Here is a 22,781-nt window from a genome sequence, read left to right as displayed (position 1 = left end):
AAAATGGCATGGAATCATCCTGGCCAGTATAGCTCAGTGGTTGGAGTGTTGTCCCATTCACTGAAGGGTCACATGCTCACTTCCTGGTCTGGGCACATACCCAGGTTTTGGTTTCTAACCCCGGTCAGGGCATGTGCTGGACACAACAGATCAATGTTTCTCTCCCACACTGGTGTTTCTCTCTCTCTCTCTCTCTCTCTCTCTCTCTCTCTCTCTCTCTCTCTCTCCATCTCCTTCCCTCTTCCTCTAAAATCAATAAAAACATACCTCGGGTGAGGATTTTTTAAAATGGCATGGAATAAGGAACGATATTAAATTTAAACAGGTGAGTGAAGATATACCTGGTCTTTGTGAGAATCAGTCCACCTTATTTGGTGTGGCTGCTCTATGGGAATCACCAAGCAAAGTGCAAGCCTTTCTCATAATATTTTTTCTGCTGGTGTAGTGGTCAGGATATTTAACAAGTGATCATGCTCAAAACATTAACTTGTGAATTAAATCCAAATAACCATAGAAGCAATCAAATTTACTTTATAGGGTTAGAAATGTAGAATGCAGGATTGTTCAGTAGAACTTTCTATAATTATGGAAAAGTTTGCATCTGTCCTGTCCACACTGTAGCCACTAGCCATATGTGGCTATTGACACATGAAATGTAGCTAATGAGGTTGAGAAACTGCAATGTTTAATTTTATTACATTTCAATTATTTTTAATATAAGTAGACACATGTAGCTATTTGCTTTCATATTTGACTTCACAAGTCAAAAATACTAATAAGAGATAGGCAGACCAAGACTTTGCTTATAGTGTGATATTATTTTCAGAGTTTCATCTATGTGTGATAATTAATGTGATTTGTCTGAGAATTATAATGTCCAGATGTGACACAGGCAGGGTTAGTTTATTTTTACTGTTCCAACCAAAAGATATAGACACATTTGCTATTGACTGAATGTTTGTGTACTCTCAGAATTCATGTTTAAACCCTAATCCCTAATGTACTAATAATTGGAGATAATGTTTTTGGAGGTAATTAGGTCTTGAGAGAAGTCCTCATGATGGGATTCATGCCATTATAAGAGAGCTTGCTTCCTTTCTCTCTTTCTCTACCACGTGAGGAAACAGGAAGAGGACCCTTACCAACATCCAACCATGCTGGCACTCTGATCTCAGACCTTCCAGCCTCCAGAAGTGTGACAAGTAAATGTTTGTGGTTTAAGCCACTAGTCTATAGTAATTTGTTATAGCAGCCCAAACTGACTAAGATGACATTCAAAGCTTTTGAAACATTTTTCCATAAAGTAATTTCTACCAGCATTGTATGAGAACCTATGACTACTTTGTTTTGAGGGTGTTTGTTTGGCTCAGCACTAGCAAACCCCATTTGTTAGTACTTCCTATATGCACACTAGAATTCCCAAGTATAGTAGTTTTACTGCCTGGGGTCAGGGAGTTTTACATGCTGTGTATTGCAGGATCTATAAAAATCACTGGCTTTGTTCCATGAGATACAGGGTGTATTGTTGTACCATTCTTCTTTAAAAAAAATTTTTTTATTGATTTCAGAGAGGAAGGGAGAGGAAGAGAGATAGAAACATCAATGATGAGAGAGAATCATAGATCGGCTACCTCCTGCACGCCCCCCACTGAAGATAGAGCCTGCAACCCTGGGCATGTGTCCTGACCAGGAATTGAACCATGACCTCCTGGTTCATGGGTCGATGCTCAACCATTGAGCCACCCCAGCCAGGCCCATTCTTCTTCTATGAGGAAAGACTCTAGCATTGAGTTGAAAATCTAATTAAATTAAATTAATTAAAATATTTACTTAAACCAGCTATATTGTTCCTCATGACGGTCATGGGTTATAAGTCGATGAAGACCCTTTATCAATTATCTATTGCTACATAATGCTGCATAACAAACCACCCCAAGGCTTAGTGGCTTAAAATAACAACTCTTTTATTTAGTTTATAAATCAGGAGGTTAGCTGGGATGTTCTGCTATTCTGGATTGGATATGACTCATCTCAACTAGGCTTGCTCATGTATCAACAGTCAGCTAGTAGATTGACTGGGGACTGGCTTATCCAGGATGACCTCAACTGAGAGGTCTTCCTTTTTATGCTCCATGTTATCACTCATATATTAGAAGGCTAACTCAGGCTTGTACATATAGTTGGGAGAGGATTCCAAGGAAATGAATGGAAATAAGTTAAACCTCTTGAGGCCTAGACTTGAAACTAGTAAATTATAAGGTCAATCCAGATTCAAGACATAGGAAATAAAACTCTACCTCTTAATGTGAGGATCTGTAAAGTCATATTTCAAAGAGCATAGACATAGGGAAGGGTGGGGAATTGTGAAGTCTCCCACAATCTCTAAATAATAGTACTAATTTCCATGTTGTAGGCAAATAATATTCTCTAGGAATGCATATTGGCATTTGGGCCAAACTTTCAAGGAAAAGAGAAGTTATTACCCTAGGACAGTGATGGCGAACCTTTTGAGCTCAGCGTGTCAGCATTTTGAAAAACCCTAACTTAACTCTGGTGCTGTGTCACATATAGAAATTTTTTGATATTTGCAACTGTAGTAAAACAAAGACATATTTTTGATATTTATTTTATATATTTAAATGCCATTTAACAAAGAAAAATCAACCAAAAAAATGAGTTCGCATGTCACCTCTGACACACGTGTCATAGGTTCACCATCACTGCCCTAGGACCTAATGGGCAGAAATAAATATGAATCTATCTCAGTTTAGAGATCTTAATCTGAATCAAATGATAATAGACCAATCTTATCAAATCTTACATAGTAATGTAATTCAAAATGGAAAGTCCATGAAGGTTGAAATCTAATCATGAAGCAAATCCTATATAATAAAAGGGTAATATGCAAATTGACCCTAACAGCAGAACGGCTGAGAATGACTGGTCACTATGACACACACTGACCCCCCGGGGGGCAGACGCTCAATGCAGGAGCTTCCCCCTGGTGGTCAGTGTGCTCCCACAGGGGGAGCTCTGTTCATCCACAAGCCAGGCTGATGGCTGCCAGCACAGCGGTGGTGGTGGGAGCCTCTCTCGCCTCCTCAGCAGCACTAAGGATGTCCGACTGCAGCTTAGGCCTGCTCCCTGCTGGCAAGTGGACATCCTCGGAGCGCTCCCGGGCTGCCAGAGGGAGGTCTGACTGCCAGTTTAGGCCTGATCCCCCGGGGAGCAAGCCTAAGCCAGCAGGTGGTCATCCCCCGAGTGGTCCCAGACTGCGAGAGGGCACAGGCCAGGCTGAGGGACACACACCCGCCCCCCCCCCCCCCCCCGGCGAGTGCACAAATTTTCGTGCACCAGGCCTCTAGTATATTATAAAAATTAGTACCAATCTAAAATTTGTAAATGGTGGCCTCCAAGCTAATGGAGCAAGAGCACTCATGCTTGAAGATACAAATCAAAATGACAATGAGATACCATCTCACACCTGTCAAAATGGCTATCATCAACAAATCAACAAATGACAAGTGCTGGCAAGTATGTGGAGAAAAAGGAACCCTCGTGCACTGATGTTGGGAATGCAGACTGGTGCAGCCACTGTGGAAAACAGTATAGAGTTTCCTCAAAAAAATAAAAATGGAACTCCCATTTGACCCAGGAATCCCACTCCTAGGAATATATCCCAAGAAACCAGAAACACCAATTAGAAAGGACATATGTATGCCTATGTTCACAGCAGCACAATTTACAATAGCTAAGATTTGGAAACAGCCTAAGTGCCCATCAGCAGATGAATGGATTAAAATACTGTAGTATATCTACACAATGGAATACTATGCTGCTCTAAAAAAGAAATAACTCTTACCATTCACAACAGCATGGATGAACCTGGAGGGCATTATGCTAATCAGAGAAAGATAAATATCACATGATCTCACTCATTTTTGGAATATAATGAACAACATAAACTGATGAACAAAAATAGATACAGAGACAGAGAAGCATCAAACAGACTGTCAAACTTCATTGGGAAGTGGGGAGTAAGAGATCAACCAAAGGACTTGTATGCATGCATATAAGCATAACCAATAGACACAGACACAAGGCGGGTAAGGGCATGTGTTGGGGGATGGGGGGATAGGGGAGGTCAATAAGGGGAAAGGAGACATATTAATACTATATGTAATACTTTAAACAAGAAAAAAAAGAGTACTTAAGCTTGGAAGTATTGAAATTTTGTCACATCAGACAACCTACCATTATTTTATAAGTCTTGAGCTGTTGGTCAGCATAACAAATGCTATCCAAATTCTTTCATTATGTCTTGGACAATAATGAAATACAAAGGTATATTAGCTTTAAAAAGCATTGTGCCCATCTGATCCCAATTGGTACAAAGAATAAGGAGAGAAAGTAAAATTATGGCTGTAAATTCATGAGGTTGTATAAAAGGTTGGTGAGGACATCGTGAACCTGGTAAACTCATACAGGTGATATACTGCTTGCCACAGCAAATCTTAATATCGCCATATTGCAAGATGATGGTAATACATGTTTTTAAGAGATCCCAGAACTGTCAAGTTTGTGGATGACATGAGGGAACAATTTAAAAGCAGTAAAAACAACCATGAAAACTTTTTGTACCATATTCACTGTTTATTTTTTTATATAAGAAGGAAATTGGAAGCAAACTAAATGTCCAAAAACATAAGAATGGCTAAGTAATTATAGTGTTTTCATTGAGTAGAATATTGTGGAACTATTAAAATGGTTTTTATAAAGACTATGCATCAACATTACAAAAAGTAAAGTATAATTCTAAGTGAAAATAAGACACAGAATTATATGCACACTATGATTATAGCTATGCAAAACAAAATGATAAAAGTGCATAGAATTTCATGCAGTGCTAGTAGGAGTTGTCTTTGGAACTCCTTATTTTTGAAAGCCTTAGAAATGTTTATATCTTTTCATTGAGTAATTCAACTTCTGAAAATACATCTCAAGAAAATGATCTGAAATGTAAGAAAAAGGTTTAGGAAGAAGAACTGTTATTATATCACAGCAGCTTTTTCTTTCTTTAATTTGTGAAGAATTCTAAACAGCCTAAATGTGTAGGAAGAATGCAGTGGTTAAATAAATTATAGTTTATCTGTTTGCAGAATGTTATGCAGCCATTAAGAATTTTAAAAAATGTAATGACAAAGATAAATTGATAAATTTAAAAGAAAAGGCAGTGTTCATTTTTAAAAAGTAGTATATAAAATAATATTGCTACCTCACCTAAAATTAAATAAAGATAAAAGTACACCAAATTTTAATAGTGTATTTAGTAGAAATATATGTTTTAAATTAACAGTGATTATCAGTAGTTGCATAAGGGCAATTTCTAAATGCTCTTTCTCTTTATTATGCTTTTCCATATTTCCAATTTGCATATGGTAAAGCATATGCATTGCTTTGATAATCAGAAAAGAATTATAAAAGCTACATAGGAAAATATAAAAGAAAATATCTAATTGGCATTATGTAATGGTAACTGGTGAAGTGTCATGTGCTTGTTTTTTTTCTAATTTTCACATCCTGGACTGTAGCTATTTTAAATTTATAATCTCAAAAATTATGAATTTTAATTATATCACTATGTCATATCTTATTTACTTTCTGGTGAGATGTGAAACTAATAATAACACTTTATATTCTGCTTGTATTATTTCATTCAATTCTCACAACACCTGTGTGAAGTAGAAATTATCATGTTACAGTTGGTAGAAATTGAGACGCAGAGGTCCACTAAGTCATGCAGCAGATACTTAACTGAACCAGTGCGGGACCTAGTGGTGTGTTTCAAATGCAATACTCTCGCAGCTCCCATGGAGTCCTCTAGCAATCCTCATCAGGCATGATAAAGCATTAGGTCCTTGCAAACATGACCCAAATGCTGTAAGCAGCTAAGATGTTTACTGAAAGAGAATGACTTTGATTTGCTTTATAACTGCTCTTTCTACTGTCTTCATAATGATTCAAGTTTTAGAAGTTAGTCTTCAATGTTTCAATTAGTGCTTTTCTAACACATCTCCAATCCCTTGATATTCTCAACTAATTAAGCAGTGATATACAGTATTTGTATGAAGTACTGTTTAATTAACCACAGTGATTCCCAAATTATCCAGCCTGGGTTCAGGACCCTTAATATTCAAACTGACAACCTACTACACATGACTCTTTATTTAAATAGTGACATCTGAGATTAAGCTCAATAAAGGTTTCTATGATACTGCAATGTCAAAACTTTCTAACACACCCAAAATGACCCAATTAGAAGAGATATACATGAGTGAGAAACAGTAGCCACCAATAACAGTAGCTACCTATGGAAAGGCTATTTCCACTTCCTCACACAATTTTCATAAATGTGTCTGCAGTATTCATTTGAATACTATGAAATATATCTGATACTCAAGGATTCAACTAGGTGAAAAAGGAAGGCAGGGTTTTCTAGATGACTTCAAACCCCTTGGCATTTATATTTTTTTAGATAGTTGTACATGTGAGTCAAGAAATTAGAAAAATGACTTTGTGGGTCTGTGCATACACTTAATAATAACTTTTTATGACATCCAAGGCATATATATTTAAATAAAACTTTGCTATTAATTAATTAATTTCTCCTTTTATTTATTTATTTGTCAGAATTTCCTCATACAATCCCAAGTATATTGTATTGGTCTAATTTAGTTATTTCTTTTTTGGGGAGAAGGAATAAATCCTTTTGTACTACCTCAGGGCCCTTTGAGGTGCACAAAATCTGTCCTTCAGTTATATTCTTGAAGTATTACATTCGGAAAAACCGTCAAATATATATCCAATTCAAAAATTATTAAAAACTTAAACCAGTTTTAACATTAAAGGATTTGGTCTTGACCATACAATTAATTACTTTTAATCTGGTCATTGAATTTTTGCCGGAAGCCGGTCCATCCTTGCTGCTTGACACAGTCGCTGCAGGGAAGAAACATCTGCACAGCATATGTTTCAAGGGACCTGGCATATATGGCACACTGTTCTTAATATGTTTGCTCCCCTTTTGGCACTATGTGTTTTAATCAAGGTCACCTCTCCAAGAAAGGTTGTTTCCCCAGGTAGGGATTTTTCCCTGAAGTTAGGGAGGGAATAAAACCCCTTAACTATGTGCCAGGTGGATAGTTAAAAACAAAACAAAACAAAACAAAAAAACAAAAAACAAAACAAAAAAAAAAAAGGATTCAACTAGGTAAGATGATAAAGTGAAAGTTTATATTGTTCTTCAATAACATGGAAGCTAATTTTATAGAACTACTGAGATTAACACTGAAGAACATGAAAGTATACACATAAATATAGAATAGACAAACACTGCTAAACATAAAATTCTACAATTTCTGCAGCAGAAAATATCAATAAGTTTGATGAATTAGTTCCAAATAGAAAAAGTTAAATAAGCCTTTTGCCTTCCTTAGAATTAAGAATAAAGAGAAATAGTTGCTGAACTTGACTCCAAGATGAAATGCAAACATAAACATGCTTATTAAGGGTTATAATCACATAAGAAGATCTTAAAAATAGCTTTGAAAGTCAAACATAATATATAAGAGTAATTAATAAATTTTCAGATTGTTAATTGCTACTGTGAACGTTAACCAAGACTTTGCATGACATTAGACTTCAACCTTGACACTTGCATGTACAATGACATGAGTAGTATTGTACATGGCCACAGAGTTCTCACTTTTCTTTGAGAGCTCAGGTCACAAAATATTTTCTTGGAAATCCTCACATAAAGACATACAAGCATCTCTATATATAAAAGCCTAAGCAACTGGTTGACCAGTTGCTATGACATGCACTGACCACCAGGGGGCAGATGCTCAGTGCAGGAGCTGCCCCCTGGTGGCTCAGCTGACCAACAGGCCCAGAAGCAGGGATCACGGCTGGCGAGTGCTGCTGAGTTGATGCAAGCCTCTCCTGATCTGGACTGACTGGGAGCGAGCCTGCTGCAGGCACAGTAGGGCCGTGATTAGTGGGAGCAGCAGGCAGGAGGGACAGGTGGCACTGGGCTGCGGGTTTCAGCCTAATCCCCAAAGGCCATGCCGAGGGACCTCACTGGTGCACGAATCTGTGCACTAGGCCTCTAGTGTTTAATAAGTACTATTCTGAATTTTTCTAATGAACCACAATGGCAAAGTGGCATCATTAATAGGCATATTAGACTTGTCCAAAACCTAGCTCCTGATTCTTCCCCCACTTGCTTTTCTTAGAGTCATCCCCATCTCAGCAAATGGTGACACCATCTTGGCTCTTGCAGACTAGAGTCTATATATATATCTATACATCTATATATCTATATCTATATCATTTCAGAGAGGAAGGAAGAGGGAGTGAGAGACAGAAACATCAATGACGAGAGATAATCATTGACCAGCTGTCTCCTGAACCTCCCACACTGGGATTGAGCCCACAACCCAGGCATATGCCCTGACCAGGAATTGGACCATGATTCCTGGGCCAATGCTCAACCACTAAGCCACACTGGCCAGGTAGACCATAGTCATTCTTGACAATTCTGTCAGCAAATCCCCTCAGCTTTTGTTCAAAATTTACTCAGATTTCAGCCACCTCTCTCCATCACGCTTGCCAATACCATGGCCCCATTCTTACCTGCCTTATTTAGTGGCTTTTTCAATGTGCTTCTTCCTTCTGCCTTTACCCCTCTGTTAAAGTTTAAAAACTACAGAAAGGATGATATTTTTTCTTCAGAAAAAGCTGGCAACCATGTCTCTGCTGTGCTTAAACTTCCAATGATTTCCACCTCACTAAGAACAAATCCTCAGAAAATCCTCACAAAATCCAGTTAAGTCCTGCAGGATCTGTACCCTTCTGTGCCTCTCTGATTTACCTCCTACTCCTCTGCCTACTCACTGGCTCCAACCTGCCTGGGCTCCTTACTGTTCCGCTAAGCCAGGCATGCGGTGCTTCTTTTTATTCTCTACTCCCCTTGCTTGAGATGCCCGTCCCCGGTGTTCACATGGCTCACACCCTCACAGCCTCCACATCTGCAATCAAATGTCACCTTCTCACGGAGATGTTTTATGGTCATTCTCTACTGCAATCTCTCTATCCAACCTCCCAATCCTCATTCTTTACTTCTCCAATGCTCTTTGGATCAACTGAAGAATGTATATTTTTAAATTTATTTTTGTTTACTATTTATTTCCCAGCCTTAAATGTAAGATTATTGATCTCACTTTTTTTGCTTTGTTTGTTTTCTGCATTTCCATCTCCTAGAATAAAGCCTTGCACTTATTAGGTACTCAATAAATTATGGTGAATGAATGAAAAATATTTTATTTTAAAAATAAGAGTCCTTAACTTTTATTTTCTTTAAAGTGACTCATTGCATTCGTACACTGAGAGAATATAAATTAACTCATTAGTTGGCTACTAAGAAATGACTGAGATTTCAATAAATGTTGTACAAGATTCTATGAGGTTTGCAAGTGCTATCGATCTTTAAAGATCTCACAGTTTAAGATTGAAAACAAAATTTATTAGAGGAAATTTAGAGAACAATAAAAATTATATATTACTAAATACTAAGTCAAGCATTGTGGCATTGAGGAGGTATGCATTTGAATTCCATCACTGAAATTAATGACATGCACCTAAGGAAACTGTTGCCAAATCCACCCTCAATGTCTTTATTTTTTGCAAATAAGGTGAAGGCACTAGGTACTTTATTGGTTCATTCGAGTTTTTAATTTCTGTTGGCCTATTAGTTGAGAGAAAGGAGAAGTCAGTTGAGATTCATGTGTGGAAATGGGTTAGCTGTTCGGCACCTCTCTTCCCCACTTCCTGGCTCTCAGCCTCCCAAGAAGCCACACTGAGGATGCTCTAATAATCATGATTGACTGAAAATACATGCACAGCAGACAGTTTCTCAGTGAACCCTGCTGAACCTTGGCAAGTCAGACATATATCACAGAAGTTAAATAGATGGGTGTTTTAAATAATTTCTAATGTCAAAGTGTGAATATTATTAACACTAGAAATATTTCATGTAATTAGCCATCTTCTTTTCTTATAAAATCTCACTGTCTTTGGTTATGATTTATCTCTATATCATGTGTATAATGTGTTTTGACTTGCCCAGAAAGCAAGCCAAAACACATTTCTAGGTCTGGCATCGTAGACTCCCTTCCCTTCCCTTCCCTTCCCTTCCCTACTCTCTCTTCTCTCTCTCTCTCTCTCTCTCTCTCTCTCTCTCTCTCTCTCTCTCTCCTGTATACATTGTTATGCATGAGGGTTGTATGTATAGATGGGTTCTAGACTTCTCTGAATAATATCTCCTCAGCCTAGTGAAAGGAAATACATGTTATACAACTATGCTACAATATAAATTTGGCCATTTCTGTACATCATCGTATGTTATCAACCTAGTATAGACGACTGGCTTTGAATGGCCCCAAGGTAGATCAAGGATAATCTATCTTTGCAGCATGGACAGGGGACAATAACAATAACAATGTCTCTATGCAGTAACGATAATATTCATAAAAGTTAGCATGTTAAGACATATAAATTATAGTCGTTTTGGGGGGAGGTCAGGGATGAAGAGGGCATTGTGTGCAGTGCACCTAGCCCCTGAAAGACCTGGAACAATGTGCCAGGAAGCAAGGCACAAGAAGCTCCAACTTGTATCGTCATTCCAGTTTACAAATGAGGGTGCAGAGTTTCTTGCCACCTATGCCCACATATACCCATGCTGGTGGTGTGGCCCTGGGTGGCGTTATTTCATCTTCTCCTGACTTGTATATTGAAGCAATTCATAAAGAAGAAAAAAAAGGATCAAACTAATGCTATATATATATATATATATATATATATATATATATATATATCCTAAGCATGCCTGCTATAAAATTTCTTCCCTCTGGAATACCTGAATTCTCAGTTCGCTTTTCCTTTACTGATGTTACATCTTCTTGTCATTTGCCCCACCAGAGACCAAAGCAGTTCTTTCCAGAATATAGAAACATGATCTCTGGGGCAACACACACACTCTCTCCTCACTCCAGCTATTTTATAAATTAATATGGCAATTTAGTCTTTGCATCGCCAGCCTTAGCACATTATAACTCTCATTCAGCAAGCTGTGATGGGGTCATAAGAGACGACCACACCTCTAGGTTGTGATTTTGTGAACATGAGTTACCTGTGCAGATTCTCTTAAAGTTGGGATTTTCCAGAAGGTGTCCTGGTAGGCGGCACTGGAACCGGTGTTGCCAGAACTCAGGGAACCAAGGATTCCTCGTATTAGTGTCCAGCCTTAGTTTCAGGAAATAATCATCAAACGACCTGACCTCTGGAGACTGCAGCTTTATCGTGATTCCCCCGTTGGCTTCCACCTCATAACCTTCAATGACTTCATCTCTATCTGCCCATCCATCACTAAAAGAAATCAGGGGTTGGGGTGGGGAAAGAGAAAGATAAACATCTCACAAATAGAGCTCAGAGTTGTTCATGAATGAAACAATTCAGCAAGGCTAGAGTCTAGTTTAAGCCAGCATCGCTACCCATCAATGACATTTGTTTGGCATAGAGCACAAAGTTGTGAAATCATAATAATCTTGCTTAATTTTCAAAACAGTGAAAGTGATGATGAAGATGCTGATAGTAACAATTATAAGAACTAATATTTATTGAGCATATACTAGTCATCAGATGCTATGCTACTCACTTTTACTGAGTCAGGAGATGTTCTGAGACCGAAGTGAAACCAGGCTACTAGCCAGGCAGCCTGGCTCTAAGCCCAGTGCTCTTTACCACTAGATCCCAAAGCCCACCAGTTCCTAGCCAGACCACCAGGAAACACGACTCGACTCAGCAAAGTTTCAAGGTTGCCATCCAGACCATTATAGTAGCTGCATTACATGAGATAGAATATTGATTTAGCTCAGAAACATGACAAGCACAGATTTTGCTCCTAGACATTGTTTACATTTGCATTGCTTAGAAATGATCAATGCTTTCCCCCTCCTGGTGCTATTTCAAAATAATAGCAATAAAAGAAAACAATCTCTCTCCTCAAAATAAATTATTCCTCCTGTTCATTATATGGGAATTCACTGATATTTTATTCAGTGGTTTTGAATTTTTATTTGTTCACCTTCTAGAATGTTCACATCTGCAATGAATAATGTAACTCCAATTTAATTCAAGGGTACATAGAAGCCAGGCCAACCCTCATGTGAGGGGTCGTGATCCCTTTCCAAGAGGGTGTCAAAGAAAAATTGCACTGAATAGAGTGAAATAGGCAAAGAAGACTTTATTCAAGACGATTCCAATAGGCCAAAACTCTGAATGCAATCTGCTAGAACAAAATATGGGAGGGCTTTTAAGTGCTGGGATGAGCTAGTGAGAATTTGCTGGGGGATTGTGAGGGGAGCTTGGTCAATGTGATTAGCCATCTGTATTTGGTAATTGCCACTTATCTAAGTTAGGTTCCCACCTTCCCACAGAAACTAGGGAATAGACGTTTGCTATCATTTTTGGTGATTAAGTTTTATAGGGATGGCTCCCAGGTCACTTGAAAAGGAAATTTCTCTGTTATGAAACTTGCAAAAAGCTGAGAGAAATTTTATATCTCAAAGGGACAGAGAAAGAATTTACAATGACATGTTTTTGAAAATAAATGCTCTAAGAAAGGGGAAATGTATCCACCATTCTTTCCTTCCTTCTTTCCTTCCTCCCTCCTTCCCTCCCTCCCTCCCTCCCTCCCTCCCTTCCTTCCTTCCTTCCTTCCTTCCTTCCTTCCTTCCTTCCTTCCTTCCTTCCTTCCTTCCTTCCTTTCCTTCCTTCCGTCTTTTCTTTCTTCAGAAAACACATAATACCCACTATGTGCCAGGTGCTCTGCTAGGCTCAGAATTCAATTGAGAATGAGACATGCTGTCTTTTGCTCCTACTGTTACAGACTTGTGCAGAAAACACACACTAAACAAGAATTACAAATGCTATGTAGGGAAAGGAGAAGTGACCAGTACTATAGGGAGAAGGGGCTTAGGGACTTAACTTAGTCTGGTGTGTATGTATATATATATGTATGTATATATGTATGTATGTATGTATGTGAGTGTGGGTGGGAGCAGAGTAATTAGAAATGGATTTCCTAAGAAAGTGATGTCTGACCTGAGATTCAAAGGATTAGTCCAGTGAAGGGGGAGGGGGAAGGTTGGCATAGAAGGTTCCTGGTAGATTATCTAATACAGAGGAATGAGCATGGCTAGGTCGAGGGATTTAGAGTCAGTAAGGCCAGAACCTAGAGAGAACAGTGCAGGAGATGTGGGTACAGGCATAAATCCTAACCTAGGAATGTTAGCCGAAAGGCTGCAGGAAGTCCTCTAGGTGTTGTGAACCTATTTTAACAAGGCCACTCTCTCTGTTCCCTTGTGGTAAATGACTTGAGTATTTTTCTGGCAAGTTCTCTCTACTCACCATCACTGAATATCATGGCCTGTCAAATTGATCAAAAGAAATAAAGACAAACTCTTTTATCTTTCTACATACTCAGTGTGCTTAGAAAACTTCGAAGTACTTTAATTATTCAGATTTATTCACATTTATATCATAACTACATCTACAGCAATTTGAAGACCTCAGCTACAGTTCATGTCATGCTGAAAAGAAGGGTAAAAATAAAACCAGTTAGGCTTTCAAGAATTCTGCCTAAGAGTATATATTTAAAATCAAGGTGACATAACTTGAAGAAAGAATTACTTTTTGACACAAAGTTTGGGCTTGAAATGTGTTTTTCCCCAAGGTTTAATATTATATGAGATGTGTGCGTTCGTAGTCTGAACAAGAAATCCACAATTTTTAAAGTGTACAAAATGAGACTTTTAAAATGTTTATATGCATTTCTTTTTAAAAAATCTATTCTCAGTTTATAAAAGCATGTATCACATGTGAGCACTAGAAGTAGGATGTGACTTTCTGTTTTTTTTGCCCATCCACAGAGAGAAGCACATCACAGGAGTAAACCTTCGTTTATGAATATAGATAATTATAAAAGTCATATGGTTTAGTGGGGTGGGACCCCAAGTCCCCTTTGCAATTGGTCAAAATCCTTCCTCCTCACTGTAGATGACCCCTTTTTCAAAATTAGAGTTGGTGTTAAATCTGAGAGGACATACAATCAAGTAGAACCAGATGTAATAGAGAAAATATTCAACTACAATTAGTTGGTAAATATCTTTATATATATATATATATATATATATATATATATATATATACATATATATATATATATTGTCAACACATATACTTATATGGTGCATCTCTTTTGAAATAAAGATAAAAAATTGCTGAGAAATGTCCATAAAACAACTCCTGGGTTTTAAAATTTTTAATTATTTTGTCTACCTCAATTTGTCAGATGTATGTACAGAAATTTTTGAAGGATTCTCTCTGTTTAGTTTTACTGAGATTTTTTAACAAGGATATTGGTTTGTGAACTCCCTGTGAAGCACACTTGTAAAGAGAGATCCAGCAGCTTGCCTGATACCTGGGGTAGGATTTTTCTTTTACTGGTGATGGTGACAGTGGAATAAACTGTGCTTGACCAGAGATGACCTGCAGCCACCTGCTGGCCCTGGGAGTGGAGTGAATCCTGCTGTGCTGGGTGCTGACCAGCCGCGAGCAGTGCTGAACTCTCTAGGAGGCCCATTCATAGCCTCTCACAGCTTCTGCTGTTCCATCTGTTTCCCAATTATTAGTTCTTTTTCCTTTCTGAGGTCTGGAAATAAAATTGCATAATATGGATGAACGGGGTGAACAGTTACCAGAAAGCTGCATCTCCTAAGTATTCTTCACAAAATTACAACTCTTTATTTCCTATCCCCTCCACAACATTTACAGTATATGGACCAACTCTTTCACAAGGCTGTTCTTCCTTTCCTATGAAATCATTGTTCTAATCTTTCCAAACATCACCATCCAAACATGAATAATAATACTTCTCCTACTTAATAAATTCTGATATTAACAACAGGAAATCATTATTTCTGATGCTACCAATTATAACTTGACAGGAGCTGCATGAGTGCTACTTTTGTATCATATCAGTTAAAGTAATTTAATAAGCAAATCAATAGTAAGAAACAGAAATACAACAGTATTCATTTAAAAATTGTTCAGAAACATTTTATAAAAACACATTTACATTCAATTAAAAGAATTACAATTGAGGGAGTAAAGCAATTTGATTTGTTATGAGATTAAGTAATTGTGTTTACCTGATAATGAAACTATAATACTTTGAAAGTATTCTAGGATTACGATATAACTAAGGGGAAAAGAAAAGCATAATAAAAAGAATATTTTCAAAACCTTATGTAATGAAGCACACATTCTGTAAATTACAATGCTAATCATATTTACAAAGGTTGAAGAAATGTAGCATAATATAATTTAAGTCAGGCAATGTCAATTGTGGAAAATTTTATGGAGAGAATGGCAGCGTTTTCAATAATAACTCAGACTGGCTTTATTCACTCAATGTTTATTTACTAAGAATCTTGCATGAATTAGGCATTTCGCTTACTGAAAATACATTGCTAAAATATACAGGCAAAGCCCCTATCGTCAAGACTAATACAGAGGTGGGAAGTCTGGCCACTGAATACACAGTAGCCACAGAGAGTTGCAAAGACTGAAAGGAAAGAAAGACAGGTTACAGGAGCACAGAAAAGGGGCAAGGTCTCATGTCAAGGGAGATTCTCTCCAAGGAGAGAGAAGTGACATCGAAGATGAGGCTTAAAGGATGAGTTGCAGTTACATAGGTAAAGAGGGAGATAGAAGAGTGAAATATTTAATGATCTTTATATTTCCATGAAAAGCAAGAATTCCATCTTTTACAATTAGAAGCTGATATCAAAGGGCACAATTAAAAGCTAGAAAATCTGAAAAAAAAAGGTTTTTTTTTATAGATTGTTATCACATCTTGGTATTATCATCTGCAAAGTGTTGGCAGCAAACACTATGAATTTGACTGCCTTAGTCTCCTTGGGCTGCCATAACAAAATGCTGTCGACTGGTGGCTTTAATGACAGAAATTTATTTTCTCACAGCTCTGGAAAATGTCCAAGATCAGGCTCCCAACTGATTGCTTTTGGTGAGTGCTCTCTTCTTGGCTTGCAGACCATGTCCTTACATGGCTTTCCTGGTGCGCACTCCACCCCCACCCCACCCCCACACACAGTGTGTGAGAGAGGGAACAAACTCTCTCTTGCTTTCTTTTTCTTATAAGGACATTAATCCTATTGGATTAGGGTCCCACCTTATGACTTCATTTAGCCTTAATTACCTTATTCAAAGGTCTTATCTCTAAATAGCCACATTGGAGATTGGGACTTCAACATATGAATTGGGATGCAAGACACAATTCAGTCCATAGCAGATGGAATATTATTAAATGTATTATTCAATTTAAAAATTCTCATATAAGAAATTAATGCACCCTGAGGGCAAAGGGGGAGGATGAGGGGCATCTGTAATACTGTCAACAATAAAAAAAAAGATAATTTAAATTGAGCTAACCCATGCCATAAATTATTGGAACTGGCTACTGATAAAATATTGGAGATGACTTTTGAAAATGCAGCATCACTTACTTTACTTGTTGGCTCAAAATTTAAAATGAATGCCCCATAATTGCTGAAATTTTATGATATCTCAGCTTTCATTTTCATCCACAGACTTCTGTGAAGGTGGTTATTCCATGAGGAATGTTATGAAAATAAAATAACAAAGTAGTTTACATATGCATAACCCTATGAAAATATTGTTAATCTAACCAAGATTAGATAATATAATAAATTCATATTTATTTACGATATGTAAACATTGATACCCATGATGTTTGTGCAAAGTGCACAGGCATTTAATATGGGGAACACCTACTTCATTTATAACTTTTTAGCTTATTTACAATTATGGAACATCTAAAATTTATTATAGATGAATTTTCTCTGCCTATCACCTATGCACACACTTTCAAAAACAATGGGTATAGTTTTTGTAATTCTTGTGTCCTTTTTTTAAATTCTATTATATTTACTGAAATGAGATTTATGTTCAATCTAGTACTACAACTTTGGGCTTGTATTCTGCATGATCTTATGCTATATTTGATTATTTAGTACTTTATCTTTATTGTATTTTACCAAAATACAATTTCACACTAGATTGAGAAATTTTTTTTAAAAAAAGAAGAGAGAGAGTTTGATAAGCACTGTTCAAGAAGGTCTCTACCTTTGTGTCTTAGGAATTGGTAAGGTAAAGACAATGGTATTACAACAGTTCAAAAAAGGGACCCCTCAGAAACCCCATCGTAATGCTTTTGATAAATGGAGCCAGGACTACCAAGTAGAGACTTTTATTTTGTTGGAAGGCTGTGGCAGCTTCATTCCTTAGTGTAAAATTTTACAAATCTAAATTATCATTCTTTACATGTCGTTTTAAAATCATGACTGTTTTACTGCCTTTGAACCTTTATTTTCCAGGTCCCTATGCCATCCAAGTGAGAGGCTGCATTATACCAGATAATTGTTAAGGACCAACTGAAGGGAAGCAAGAGACCCATTAGAAAAAGAATGCAATAAGGAGCTAGAGGATTCTGATTAAAGCATAAATCAGATCCTTGCATTCCTCTGCTTGAAACCCACTAATGCCTTTCCACTTCATCCAAAGCCCTTCAGTGGGCTTTAAAAAGGCCCTGCACTCTCTTATCTCTGCTCTTCTACTCTTTGCTCTGCTCTAGCCACCCCTCGCTATTCCTCGTGAGTCAGGGACAGGTGCCCTGGCCTTAAGCTTTTTGAACTGGCTGTTCTCTATGCCTGGAATTCTCTTCACTTGGGTATTTTACATGGCTCATTCTTTCACTTCCTTCATGTCTGCTGAAATATTACATTCTCAGTAGGTGCTTTTTAAATTTAAAATTGTGTCCCTTCTCTCTATCCCTCTACTCCTTTTTTCTCCTTAAAACCTATCACTATTTGATAATCCATATAAATATGTTTTCTGGCCTGGCCGGTGTGACTCAGCAGTTGAGTGTTGACCCAGAAACCAAGAGGTCGCTGATTTGATTCCCGGTCAGGGCACATGCCCAGATTGCAGGCTCAATCCCCAGTAAGGGGCATGCAGGAGGCAGCCAATAGATGATGTTCCTCTCTCATTGATGTTTCTATCTATCCTTCTCCCTCCCTCTCTCTCTCTCTCTCTCAAATCAATAGAACATATTAAAAAATATGTTTTCTGTCTTTTAGTAAAATTAAAGTTTTACATAAACTGAGAGATTCTTATTGTTTTTGTTCACTTCTATAACACCAGAACTTATAACAGTTTTTGGCTCATGTTAGTTGTTCATTATATATTTGTTAGATGAATTAATTAATGGATAAAAACTCTGTCAACTAATTTTTGTTCAAAAATTTATGTAGAATACTATAATCAGTGTATGCAGGAGGAGGTTCATATCAGCTGGCAAAACTGTTAGTATCTTTTCCCGGCTATGCATTGTCACATTATGTTGATACATTGAAACTGGCCATAATGAGAGTATTTATTTTATGGGTACATCAGATTCCACAACAAAGCACCACAATCTAGGTGGCTGAAAACAACAGAGGTATATTCTGTTCTGGAGGCTAAAAGTTTGAAATCAGGCTGCCAGCAGGGCCATGCTGTCTCTGAGACTTCAGGGAGAATCCCTCGCTTTTCTGAGTTTCTGCTGGTAGCCACCAATCCGCGGCCCTCTGTAGCATGCAGCTGCACCAGTCCAATCCCTGTCCCTGTTGTCACATTGGGCTCCCCTGCTTGTGTCTGTGCCCATGTCTCTTCTCCACTGGTTAGGATATCAATCCTGTTGGATTAAAGGCCTGCTTACTCCAGTCTGACTTCATTTTAACTAACGACACTTGTAACAATTCCATTTCCAAATAAGGCCACATTCTGAGGTGCTGGGGATTAGGAATTCAAGGTATCTTTTCAGAGGGCGCAATCCAACCTATAACAATGAGCAAACACTACAGATCAAGGCTTTATTGTTCTGTTTGTTTCATTTTGTAAGAGAGTCAGTTGTTAAACATTTAGCAGCATAGCACTAGCTAGAATGTGCTGGGAAGTTTTCTCTGAAATTCGAGAGTAGTTGTGAACTTCTGACACGTTAGATGAGATGAAGGTGATTTAAATAAATTTTGTTTGGTTCTAAAATATCTATAATAGAAATTAAGAGCTACTTTTTTAAATAAATGGTTATCCTTTCTGAAAGCTATTTTTACATGGTTTACACATTTGGATCATTTTACTTGTTCCCCTCAAGAGTAGATAATTACATAAGAAACATAAAAAACTATAAAACACCCCCAAAAACCTGACAGTAGCACTGATAGCCTAACAAATACTATTAATTAAAAAACAGATTTGTAGTTTTTCCTGCAGTTATTTGAATTTTGGAACAAAAATTGAAGCACTGCATTAGAATCGGACATGTGCACTTATGTATACTTTAGGATTGAGTTGTTCTTCTTGATAAAGTAATGAGTTGAGTTGTATCTGGGACTTAGTAAATTATTCTAATAACATAAAAATGAATATAAAAATACTATATATATGTATGGTACTTTTAATTTTACATTATATGTAATTCATTTAGAGTACATTTTTAGTCAATAAAGAACAAATCTGGATTTGTTCTTTAATGATTCAAAATTAAATCACAATGCAATATTAATAGATTCTAATTTTTTGCATTCTTTCATTTAACAAATATTCACTGATATCCTACTTAGGGCCAACAACTTTCAGGTCCTGAGAAGGCATTAATGAATAAGATAAGAAATGTCTCCACTCTCATTTAAATTCATAAGTTGGATTTCCCCTTCCAGCCAAGACAGAGTAACAAGTACCAAATATATTCTTCAGTATGAAACAACTAAAACACTGGACAAAATACATAAAACAATGCCTCCAGAGACACTTTCCATCAGGCAATGAAGGACAGTGATCGCTGTTAAGCGAGCCCTGCAATTTTTTGTGCTTACTGCCTAGATGTTTCCAAATCATGGCACAGCATGGGGAGAAGGAGTGGGAAGAAATGACTCAGGCACAGTCTAGTGGATTCACTGAGTCAAGTGGATGGAGCTGGAGCCAGCAGAAATCAAGGTTGGCCAGAGTTCACAAGGCAAAATACTGGAGTGAGGAGAGCTGCAAAGAGTGAACAGTCTACAGTGCTTCTCCCTAAAGTATTCAGTTGAATATCACAGAGCCCACGCATGTGATAAAATTACCTAAGGCTGGGGAAACAACCAACCAAAAGGATTTGAGGGAATCATGCCTGGAGAGGACAGAGAGTTAAGAATAGTAGCTATTTCCAGTAGGCAGAATGGAAAAGCTCCTGTTTCACAAGGAATTGGCTCAAGTCCTTAGAAGGGTCTTGTCTCAATAGTCAGGAAAAATCAGCCCTAGACTAAAAATCAGCCCTGTGACTCTGGTCTTGTCTAGCAAAGCCAAATGTAAGATGCAAAAGGACCAAATTATTTTTAAGAAACTTCATCTCCTCCAAGAACTAGCTCAAGAATATTTTTAGAAATACAAAATATGAGTACTCAACAAGGTAAGATGCACAATGTCTGGTATCTAGCAAATATTACCAGGCATATGCATTCATATGTAGAGTGAGGGAGGAAAGGAGATATTAAAGGAGCAAATAATAATAATAAAAATTACCTCATGGTGATGTAGATTAGGTAGAGGGTTTTTAAAAGAATCAAGTGTTAAGGATAAAGAGAAGTATATTTTACATCAGGTGGCCAGGGGAAGCACTGGGTGGGCAGGGAAGCATCTCTGAAAAGATGACACTTAAGCTGAGACCTGAGCTGTGTACAAGACATGAACCATGTGAGCATCAGAGGGAAGAGACTTTAGGCAGCTCATGCAAAGGTCCTGAGGTAGGAAGAAGCAGCTGCGACTGAACATTTCCCACCTGTGACAGAAATATAGGCTCAAAATCTTTCTTTACATTTATCAGAATAGAAAATACTTGGATAAATATTTTTCCATTTTTCAACTGTCTACCATATATTTTACTATTATTCTCTAATATATCTTAAAATTTTAAGTATTTTCAGTTTTTTAAAGTTCTTGTTATGGAAAAAGAATATTTTTTAATGAGAAGGTGGTCTCATTGTAATTACCTAAACTAATGAGAGACCCTGGAGAAACCAGTAAGACCATCAGAGCTTAGGGCAAGTCACAGCTCTTACTTGCACCTCATGCAATATGCCCTATTTTCTCTGAAATTATGAGTCCAGAAATACCTCACTGTTCAAGTCACAGAGATATCCCAAGTGCCACTCAGAAAAATCTTAAAATCATGTTCTGAGGGAACTTGATATGGCTCCTAAATCATCTTGTGTTATAGTAACCTATTGGCTATAGAATTCCACAAAGACTAGGTCACAACTGACCCATTTAGAGCTTAAATTCTTCGAGGTTTGAATAGAATTAGAAGCTTTAGCTTTTTACTTCACTAGAGTTAAAAGTGAGCTTATCCAACAGACTCCACCTCAACATTGAAGTTTCCATTACCATTTATCTCTTATTGTCCTCTGGTTCTGCAGCAGTCCTGGGGTTAAAAGGAGAGCTCCACTTTGAGACCATGGACTGGAAGTGAGGCCTATGTGCACTCCTTGATGAAAGACAGTAGATACCCACTTGATTTAATGTCACGTGGGAAAAGGGCATAAAGTATACATGGAGGCAGAGCAATAGGTATCATGAATAGTAATCAGTGAGAGGTTTGTAAAATGAAAGTAAAGAATGAATGAGTAATGAAGATCTTGAGTTATTCTCAGAAATTGTTTTTATTCTGGGCAATTTCTGGCATTACAGGGTCACTGGATGATTAAAGTGGAACTCCCAGATGAGAGGCTATAGGCAAAAGAATAATTCATCAATGCTACAGATAATATAACTCTGTGTTCTCAGTAACTATTTGTGGAAGAAAGGAAAGAACAGAGGAAGGAAGAGACAAAGAAGGACTGAGAAATGAGCATATGATGTCCACAGTCGTGGGAAAGTTATCAGTACACATATGGAGAGCTAATTTTTCCATGCTGCTGTCTTATATTCTGAGATGCAAGCCAAGCTGTCAGGATCTTTTTTTTTATTAAACTAATTTATTTTGCTTACATGAACAAAAGGTCAAAGCACAACAATTTGTGGTTTTTCAAAAGTGAAGCCAATAATTTAGTAACTTCATAAATGAACTCTCTTAACAACCCAATGCAAATTACTCTACTCTCTAATTTATATCATCCTAATGGTTCAAACTACTCCTGATTTTTTACATTAAAAGAATTATTTTTAAAAATTTGATAAAATGTCCTAAATGAGGTCAACTAAGTTGATACATATATCACTCTTACTACAATTACCTAGAAATACAGAATAAAATATAGCCAAATAACAAAAAGGAATTCCCAGGAGCTAGAAAACGGTAAGAGGGATCGAATCCAAACAATAAGCATGAAGTAATGGAACAGCAGCCCACAGGGTTTGGCCTCCATAAAGGAGGCCCTAGAGAACTGGAAATGGGTTCTAATATCCACCTGTGATATGACAGATGGTTTCATGAACTGCAAAGTCAGGATCCAGCTAGGAGATTGATGGGCTGCAGAATCCATTGG

At 37.4% G+C, this 22,781-nt stretch overlaps 1 protein-coding gene across 8 annotated transcripts in view; it reads right to left on the bottom strand.

The window, feature by feature from the left end:
* Positions 1 to 22,781, bottom strand: part of GRM1 (glutamate metabotropic receptor 1) — a 313,949-nt gene that overhangs the window by 80,178 nt on the left and 210,990 nt on the right. For all 8 annotated transcript variants that reach the window (XM_070417848.1, XM_070417849.1, XM_070417850.1 and 5 more), the window contains one exon: positions 11,249 to 11,484. In XM_070417848.1, coding sequence (XP_070273949.1) covers positions 11,249 to 11,484 — 236 coding nt within the window. The remainder of the gene's footprint in view (positions 1 to 11,248; positions 11,485 to 22,781) is intronic.

The sequence above is a fragment of the Myotis yumanensis genome, unplaced genomic scaffold (assembly GCF_028538775.1).
Source record: "Myotis yumanensis isolate MYYU_CA2020_CCGP unplaced genomic scaffold, mMyoYum1.0.hap1 SCAF_6, whole genome shotgun sequence".
NCBI lineage: Eukaryota > Metazoa > Chordata > Mammalia > Chiroptera > Vespertilionidae > Myotis > Myotis yumanensis.
Note: the sequence above shows the minus strand (reverse complement) of the source record. Positions and strands in the feature narration are given on the sequence as shown.